At 41.9% G+C, this 9,786-nt stretch overlaps 1 protein-coding gene and 1 long non-coding RNA gene across 2 annotated transcripts in view; one reads left to right on the top strand and one right to left on the bottom strand.

The window, feature by feature from the left end:
* The window catches only part of LOC102500573 (uncharacterized), a 52,365-nt gene extending 45,164 nt beyond the window's left edge, over positions 1 to 7,201 (top strand). The window contains exon 3 of the long non-coding RNA XR_337105.3: positions 6,768 to 7,201. This is a non-coding gene — a long non-coding RNA (uncharacterized LOC102500573). The remainder of the gene's footprint in view (positions 1 to 6,767) is intronic.
* GPALPP1 (GPALPP motifs containing 1) overlaps positions 1 to 9,591 on the bottom strand; it is a 43,897-nt gene extending 34,306 nt beyond the window's left edge. The window contains exon 1 of the mRNA XM_006166504.3: positions 9,408 to 9,591. Coding sequence (XP_006166566.1) covers positions 9,408 to 9,495 — 88 coding nt within the window. The 5' untranslated portion in view covers positions 9,496 to 9,591. The remainder of the gene's footprint in view (positions 1 to 9,407) is intronic.
* Positions 9,592 to 9,786: the final 195 nt, after the last annotated feature.

Genomic DNA, 9,786 nt, shown 5'->3' with positions numbered 1-9,786 from the left:
AAAGAGTAGGGGATATGTGTTAGGAAGTTGACAAGAAATGGTTTGATGTTCAACATACTTTGAAGAAAGGGCAAAGAGGACTTGCTAATGGTTTGGATATAAGACATGAGGGCTTAAAAAAAAGAACTGAGGATGAGTCAGTCTGAACCCAGCCTAGGTAGATACAAATGCTGTTCTCTAATATAGGGAAGACTAGGAGGGAAGAGGTTTGAGGGAAGAGGCAAAAGCTTATTTTTCACTCTTAAGTTTGAGATGGCCATTAAAAATTTCTGTAGTGGTGTTGTAATGGTACTTGGGTACTAATGTACAGTTCAGGGGTGTAGGGCTAGTTTGGAAGTACTGGCCTATTTCTGAAATGTTTTTCCTATCCTTGGGGAACCACTATAGAATAAATGTTCAAAATACAATAAATTAATTTAAAAAATCTAAACATTTATCTTAAAGTTTTGATGTCTTTTTTTCTCAATATTTTTTCTATACATCATTAAAAGAAGGAGTTTTAGAAAATAAATGCATGGGACCGGCAGATGGTGTATGGTTACATTGCTGGACTCCCACATAGTAGATTTTAGTTCGAGTTCTGGATCTATGGCTGGGTACATGTACATGTGCACCCAAAATCTCAAGGGGAAATGGAGAAGGGGTTGCAGCATGGTCACACCCCCCACCCCCCGAGGTGATTTCTTGCTTTCTGTTTCTCTCTGGTAAGTGAACATGCCCTATAACAAAAATCTCTCTCTAAAAAATAAATAGCTAAACTTGTAACATACCATGTTTTAGAAGATTAAAGAGCATAAAAAGGAAAATGTAAGCATAAGGTTTCATATCTCAACTCCTGCTTAGGATTTATTAGAGAAAAAAGTCATGGTATGTAAATTTTCCTCCACTATAAATGGGGATTATATCTGACCTCTGATCTCAATGAATGTGACCCCACAGGGAGACTAGAGGATTTCACTGCACACTTAGTGACTAGCTTATTCTATCTTCTTCATTCTAAATATTAACGAAAGAGGTTTCTTTCTCTTTTGCTTATTTTTTTTCCCTTATATGCAGGTACTATTAATGTAATTTATCACTTAGATGCTACTGGTTAATTTTGGATTAGTTTGTATCAAGAAGAAATTTCATTATTCTTTTATACAGTTTAAATAATTAGAAGGCTTAATGTGGTCTAAACACATGCTGTCCTTGGCCAGTTGTGGTGGCACACTATAATATAACACTCTGCATTCCTGAAGCAATATAGGAAGGTTTTAGGTTCATGTCCCAAGGTCTCCCTGGTGCACACCAGGCATGTGTGTGCCTGTGATTCTGGCTGGCTGAGCCTGGGCTAAAATGTGGTATGAAGACTCTGTTGGCGGTACCAGTCTCTCTCTTGCTCTTTCTCCCTCTCCTGTAGAAAAACAAATAAACACATAAATTAAACAACAAAAAATGTGGGACCAGCAGTTAGTGTGGCTATGTCACTGAACTCCCATGTAGCTGACCGCCATTTGAGTCCTGGACCTGGTGGCTTAAACTCATGCCAGGACATGTGCATGCGTGCCCAAGATCTCAAGAGGAGAATGCAGAAGGGACTGTGGCATGGCCATCCACCCTGGGGGGTGATTTCTCGCTTTCTGTCTCTCTCTGTCTTTCTGGTAAGTGCACGTGCCCTATAGCAAAAACCTCTCCAGAAAAAAAAAAAGTTGTTCATTATGTTTTATCCTTCATATTATAATTAATAAATTTGTCTCGGATCTTTTTAAAATAATTTAATTTTATTTACCCCCCCCTTTTTAAATTTGCTACAGGCCATGTGTGCTCATGAAAGAGACCCAGTGAGAAAGTAAGCCACCAGGTCTGGAACTTGAACTGCTGTTGGCCATATGGCATCTGTTGCCTTAACCACTATACCACCTGTGGGCCCAAAATTTATCTTGAATTTTTAAAGAAACAAGTAAGATATAAGTTTTAGAACGAGAAGCCAGACATTGGTGCAGCAGTAAAATGCAACGCTTTGCAAGACTGATTCACACCAAAGGCTCCAGGTTTGCATCTGGAAACTTTTGAATGCTCGTATCTGAGTGCATGGAACATGTGTATCCATGATTGGGGGCTGGTTGAAACTTGGCGTGAGGGGGGTGAGGGAGGGAGACTGTGGTGTTAACATCTTTTTGAGGGTTCAGTCTTGGTTGCTCTCCCTTGCTCATGAAAGCAGCAAACGAATAAACTTTGAAAGAAAAACAAATTTAGAAACAGAATAAGCAGCTAAAGATAAAACTCATCAAAGAAGAAAATATGCCCTCATTTTTAAAATTAATTTTTTTGAGTTTTGTTATAAGGCATGTATACTTGCGAGAGAGAGAGAGAGAGAGAGAGAGAAATCACTCCCCTGGGGGGATGGCCATGTCCCAATCCCTTTCCCTCCATTCTCCTGTTGGGATTCTGGGCACACACATGTGCCCAATGTGGTTTTCAAGCCACCAGGTCTGGGACTTGGATCTTGCAGTTGGTCATGTGGGAACCAGCTGCCTCAACTTCCATGCCATCTGCTGGCCCTAGCCTAGTTTTCTTTTTTTTTTAATGATCACAGAAAAAATAATGCTATGTGGGGGCCAGCAGGTGGTGTAGTGATTTTTAATGCAGTTAAAGCACTGGATTCCCTCATGATTGACCACAGTACGAGTCCTGGACTTGGCAGCTTGAAGCTCACACCAGGCATATGTGCGTGCATGCCCAAAATCCCGAGAGGAGAATGGAGGAGAAGGGATTGCAGAGTGGCCATCCCCTGGTGGTGATTTCTGGCATTCTGTTTCTGTCTCTTTCTAGCTCTCAGGTGAGTGCATGCACCCTAGAGCAAAAATCTCTCTATCAAAAATAATAATAATAATGATAATGTTACATGTATTTAATACAATTTTTCAAAAAAGGATTCCCAACAATAGTGACCATCACATTCCTTCCAGGCCCCATACAAAGGCCTTTGGTTAACTGCATTCATACATGTCCTGGCTTCCCCTACTCCCTCAGTAAATCATGAGCCTCTTTTAAGGAATTTCTACTTTTTCCTATACTCAGCCAAAAGAAATCTATTAAGCATCCACTTTGTGCTGAGTACGAGAGCTGGGAATTACAAGCTGTGAGGACACAGTTCCTCGCCTCAGTGGAGCAGACTACCAAACAATTCAATGCACAACTGCAGACAGTGAAGGTGTGCCCCTGTCCTTCCTCACTCACAGTGGTTTTGGCACATAGGAAGGGCTGGAGCTTTGTTTCTAAAGCCCATCATGTTTCATCCTACCTTTAAGTCTTCAGATATGTTGTTCCCTCAGTCTGTAACTCCCTTCCACCCCGTAGTTTCATTTATTTTACTAATCTTTCAGAACTCAGTTCAAAACTCATTCTTGAGACATTCAGATGCTACAAATCTCCTAATGTGATAAATATGAAATACAACCCCTTCCAAAATATATTATTTTTTCTCAACTCTTAAAATTATTTATTATTGGGACCAGCAGATGGTGTAATGGTTATGTTGCTGAACTTCCACATAGTCAACCACAGTTTGAGTCCTGGACCCAGAAGCTTAAAACTCATGCTGGGCACGCAACTGAGAGGAAAATGGAGGAGAAGGGATAGGGGCGTGGCTATCCTCACTGGGGGCTTATTTCTCATTTTCTGTCTCTCTTGCAAGTGCACATGGACTATAGCAAAAATCTCTCTGAAAAAAAAAATTTTTTTTTTTGACATAGGCTTATTGTTCAGAATATCATATAATGATTATCTTTAGACAACTAGAAATTTAGGCATTGGGGAGACAGCGTTGTTATACAGACCTTTAAAAATTAGACCCTAAGGTACCAGCAGTTGGCAATAATGGCTATGTTGCTGGACTCCCATGTAGTTGACTGCGGTTTGAGTCCCAGACCCGGTGACTTAAACTCATGCTGGGAATGTATGTGTGCGTGCCCAAGATCCCGAGAGGAGAATGGAGGAGAAGGGACTGTGCTGTGGCCATCCCCCCTGGGGTGCTTTCTTGCCTTTTATCTCTCTCTGTCTTTCTGGTGAGCACATGTCAAAACCTCTAAAAAAAAAAAAAAACGAAACGAAAAGAAAGGAAAAAAAATTAGACCCTAAAATTGAATTTATTTCAACTAGATATGCAGACCTATAAGCACATGAAAAGTTGCTCAACATCACTAATTGTTTGGGAAATGTAAATCAAAGCTATACTGAGATAATACTTCACACACATTAGGATGCCTATTAGCAAAAAACAAATGTAAACCAACAGAAAGTAACAAGCTTTGGTGAGGAAGTGGAAAACATTGGAAACACTGTTCTTTCCTTGTTGGTAGGAATGTTAAAATGGTACAGCTTTTGTTGAAAACAGTATGGTAATTCCTCAAAAAAATTAACATAGAATTGCCATATGATCTAGAAATTTTACTTCTGGGTATATAACTAATACAACTGAGAACAGGGATTCAAACAGATATGCATGCCCCACTCACAGCAGTATCCTTCACAACAGCCACCCAAGGGTTTATCAACAGATGAACAGAGAAACAAAATGTAGTCTATACAATATGTACATACATAGAATTTTATTCAATGTTTAAAAAAAAAGAAAATTATGACACATGCTACAACATGGGTGAAGCCTAAAGGTATGTTAAGTGAAATAAGCCAGCCACCAAAGGCCAAATTATATGATTCCTGTTATTTGCTGGATCTAGAGCAGTCAAATTCACATTAAAATAAAGTAGAAAAGCAGTTGCCAGGACTTGAGGAGGAGAATAGAGTTTTTGTTTAATGGGGATGGGTTTCAGGTTTGCAAGATAAAGAGTTCTGGAGCTGAATGATGGTGATGGTTGCAAAACGATGTGAATGTACCTAATGCCACTGAACTGTTCATGCAAAAATGGCTCATATGGTTGGCCCAGCTATGGTGAGCAAGTGGTAGGACACTGCTGTGTGTGGCTGGGGACACAAGCAGTGGGGGGGGACCAGATTCAGATCCCAAGTCAACCTGAAAAGGCTGAGCATGGTGGCATGCACCAGTGGTACTAGCTAACTGGAAGTCCAAGGCAAGGGATTGCAGCCTAGTGAGATCTTGTCAAAAATACCTATATCTCTCTCCTGCCTCCTCTCTCTAAACAATTTAAGAAAATTACTAATATGAAAGATCTTACATATATCTTATGAGAATCAAAAAGAAAAAACTAGATGCAGATAGTCACCTAATTTGTAACGAAAGTGACATTATAGTACAATGGAAAAGGGATGGACTGTTCAGTACATGGTGCCGGGTAAACCTGATAACAATATGGGTGGGAAAAACTTTATCCCTACCTCACACCATGAACAATTCCAGATGGATTGCAAATTTTATAGAAGAAAACATACAACAGCAGGCAATCTTGAAGAGGGCAAAGATTTCTTATATAGGATACGAAAAGTTCTATCATAAAAAACATATTAAAAATCAGAATATAATAAAATGAAAACTTAAATTCATTGAAACATACTTAGAGAATAAAAAGGTAACCACAGCATTAGAGAATATATTGCAATATGCTTATGTGAAAAATAATTCATATATATTGGGAACCAGCAGTTAGCGTAATGGCTATGTTGCTGGACTCCCACGTAGTCGACCACGGTTCATGTCCCGGACCCGGTGGCTTAAAACTCACGCCGGGCGCGTGTGCGTGCGTGCCCAAGATCCCGAGAGGAGAATGGAGGAGAAGGGATTGCGGCGTGACCATCCCCCCTGGGGGGTGATTTCTCGCTTTCTGTCTCTATGTCTCTCTCTGTCTGTCTGGCGAGCGCACGTGCCCTATAGCGAAAAACCTCTCCAAAAAACAAAAATTCATATATAGACTATTTATAGAAATGTACAAATTAATAGGACAAAACAGACAACTCAATGGAAAAATGAGCAAAAAGAACATGATATACATCCAATGGTCAAAACACATATGAAAAAATAGTCAATTTGGGACTAGCAGTTAGCGTAATGGCTATGTCGTTGGACTTCTATGTAGTCGACTGCGGTTCGAGTCCCAGACCCAGTGGCTTAAAATCACGCTGGGCGCATGTGTGTATGTTCCCAATATCCCAAGAGGAGAAAGGAGGAGAAGGGATTGTGGCGTGGCCATCCTCCCTTGGGGGGTTTGAGTTCTCGCTTTCTGTCTCTCTCTCTTCTCTGGCAAGTGCATGTGCCCTATAGCAAAAATAGCAAAAACCCCTCCAAAAAAAAAAAAAAAAAGATAGTCGATTTCATTTGTTACCAGGGAAATGCAGATTAAAGTTACCATGAGATACTGCTACAAATCACCAGATTAAAAGGTAGAAAAAACTAGTATTAGTCGGGACCAGCAGTTAGTGTAATGGCTATGTCGCTGGACTCCCATGTAGTTGACCGCGGTTTGCATCCTGGCCCCGGTGGCTTAAAACTCACGCCAGGTGCATGTGTATGCGTGCCCAAGATCCCGAGAGGAGAATGGAGAAGGGATTGCGATGTGGCCATCCCCCTGGGGGGTGATTTCTTGCTTTCTGTCTCTATGTCCCTCTCTGTCTGTCTGGCGAGCACACGTGCCCTATAGCAAAAAACTCTTCCAAAAAAAAAAAGAAAGAAAAGAAAAAACTAGCATTAGTGAGAATATGGAACTGGAATTCTCATGGTGAGAACTTTGGTAAACTGGTAGTACTATGAAAGCTGGGAATGTCTACCAGAAAACATGTATTATAATGCCTATCTGTATTTTTTGCAACAGCCAAAAAATTGAAACTGCTCAAATGTCCATCAAGAGTAAAATGGAAAAATAATTGCAGAACATTCACCAGATGGATTACTATATAGCAATGGAAATAAGCAACCTATACTAACTCTTATCAGCATGGATGAATCTCCCAGAATAATGTGCATGACTCTCTCAAAATGATCTTGGCGCCATAATACATAACCACTTACAAAAGAGTTCATATTGTATTTTTCCATTTACATAAAGCATGCAAAACTTACATATCTAGAGAGTTGCTACCCTTTGGTTGCAGTGGGGATGATGAGGCAGGGTTGATGAGGATGATGATGACAGATGGCCCAAGGGGAGCTTTTATAGTGTGATACAGTTAGTTTGAGCACTATTGGTACTGACACATTTCTTAAAAGTCCAAAAGGAATAAGAGTAAGATAAAAAATGGTATGTGAGGGAAACAGCAGTTAGCGTAATGGCTATGTCGCTGGACTCCCACGTAGTTGACCGTGGTTCGCGTCCTGGACCTGGTGGCTTAAAACTCACGCCGGGTGTGTGTGTGTGCGTGCCCAAGATCCTGAGAGGAGAATGGAGGAGAAGGGATTGTGGCATGGCCATCCCCCCGGGCAGGTGCTTTCTCACTTTCTGTCTCTCTGCCTGTCTGTCTGGCGAGCGCACGCGCCCTGTAGCGAAAACCTCTCAAAAAAAAAAAAAAAAAAAAGGTATGTGAGCATTTTTTGGCAATTGTTTTGGGATCAGCCGTACAGAAGGTTATGAAGAGAATGAAGTTATAGCAAAGGAGTATTATATGTTTTAAATGATATACTATGTACGAAAAGTTTGATGAGAAAGTGAAGTCATTCCAAATATCTACCAAGGTACTTTATGTGCCATGCAGGTTCAGACAGAACTCCTTCAAGGTAAAAGGAGATATACACATGCCACATACATAAAGTAGAAAAGAAACCAACAGAAGAGACTAGACAAAGAAAGGAGTACCTGAAGTAAACGCTGGTAGAATGATGGAATCAAATCATAACAGAAGTATCTGTCTAGGAGATGGTGCTTGTTTATTTGCAAATCCTCCCTTGGTTTAAAATCAGGAAATAAGGTGAATTAGAAACAATATCCACATGATATTTCAACTAGAAACTTGGTTAACCACACTTTTCTTCAACCTTGGTTGAATGGAGCTTTTCTTGCTAAAATAAAAGTATGACTTAAAAACAGATATAACAAAAATGAAATCTGGAAGGAAATCTTTAGTGGAAACATGGCCTCTGGGTAGTCCAAAAAAGAAAATTAGATTAAGATGTGGGGCAGTTAGTCTTTTTGGTTTACTCTTCTCCAACCATAGTGTTATTCCCAGTCTACAAATTCGAACAAACATTGAGTGACAGGGTTACATGGTGGAGACTAAAACTATTTGATAAATACAAATTGCCTAGTACATATTGAGTAGTAGTGCAATGGTAAGGACAGATAAAAGAAGGTAAGTTGGGGGCTGGGAGGTGGCGTGACAGTTAAGGGCGCTGGACTTCCATATGGTCAACTGTAGTTCGAGTCCCCATTCTGGCGGTTTGCTTTCTCACTTTCTCTTTTGCACTCTCTCTCTCTCACATTCTATCCCTCTCTGGTTAGACTTAAATAAACAAAGTTAAATAAAATCATCCTTTAAAAATGTAGGTAAGTTAATCAAATACAAAGTATTAAGTATGTAAATTAAGGGACCAGCAGTTGGTATAATGGTTGTGTCGCTGGACTCCCATGTAGTAGACCCTGGTTCGAGTCCTGGACCGGGTGGCTTAAACTCACTCCAGGATGTGTAAGTGCATGCCCAAGATCCCGAGAGAATATTTCTTGCCGTCTTTCTGTCTCTCTGTCTCTCTCTGTCTTTCTGGCGAGCACACGCACCCTACAACAAAAACCTCTCCAAAAAAGAAAAAAGTATGTAAATTAATTAACTAAGAAAATAAAACCCCATGGTAAACAGAAAGGCGTTATTAGGCTTGGGAAAGTTTGAACAGATTTTGCGGTGACATTTAGGTTGAGCCTTGAAGAATGGGTAGAATTCGCCATGTATGTCCAGAAGTGCAACTAGCGTGCAACTAGGAACCGTGCAGAAACTTGGACTGATTTGAGCATCGGGCTGTGTTAAGTCGGTGACAGAATGAGAGGCTATGCAGGTAGGGCCGCGGTGGGAGCGCATAGGATCTTCCGCAAGGGTCTCGTAAGTGGAAGGCGATAAGGCACAGAGGTGAAGATCGGCTTCCTTCTAACTCAGGCTCCATCACTTACTAGCCTGCGATCTGGGCACCTCCAGGGCAGTTTCCCCTCTGTAACGCAGAAATACTAGTCTTTTCCTTAGACAGAGGCTAGGAAGATTAAATGACTGTGTATTGATCTGGTTCACATTGAGCGCTGAATGGGAATGTATCATCTTTATAATGATTACCAGACCACGGTTCGGTTTCTGAGGAGTCCCCCACTGTCTCCACGCCGCAGCTACCGCAGCTATAGCTTAGAGAGGAAAGTTAGTTGCCTAACTAACTGGCTGCGTCCACTCCTCAGTCCTCATAAGGCCGCAGATCTTTCCTCCGAGGGGCAGGCCGGGCCAGATAGCTCTGGCGGACAACAGGCACACCGCACGCCGCCGCTTACCCGGACTCGAGTCCCTCTCCTCGTCCTCCGCTGTCCCGCGGGCCTTGAAGCCGGGTGGCAGCGCCGGCCCAATCAGGTCCCTCGCCATCCGCGGTGGCTGACACTGGTCACGATTACAAGTCTAGGCACGCACATCAAATACACCCAAAAGACAGCCCGCCATCCGCCGCCAATGAGGGAGGTCTCACCGGCGCTCATAAATGACGTCTCCGCCTGTGGTTGGCTGAGCCGTGCAGTGGACGTAACGGAAATGACGCGTAAGGCTCGTTCCACAGACGCATGCTAAGCTCCGGACCTGGCGGTCGGCATGGCTGAGCCGGCTAGTGATTTCGTGAGTCCTAGGGGGTGGCTTCCAGCCCCCGAGCCGACCCCGTAGGTG

Source organism: Tupaia chinensis, unplaced genomic scaffold, assembly GCF_000334495.1.
Source record: "Tupaia chinensis unplaced genomic scaffold, TupChi_1.0 Scaffold144262_1, whole genome shotgun sequence".
Lineage (NCBI taxonomy): Eukaryota > Metazoa > Chordata > Mammalia > Scandentia > Tupaiidae > Tupaia > Tupaia belangeri.
This window is presented reverse-complemented; position numbering and strand designations above follow the sequence as displayed.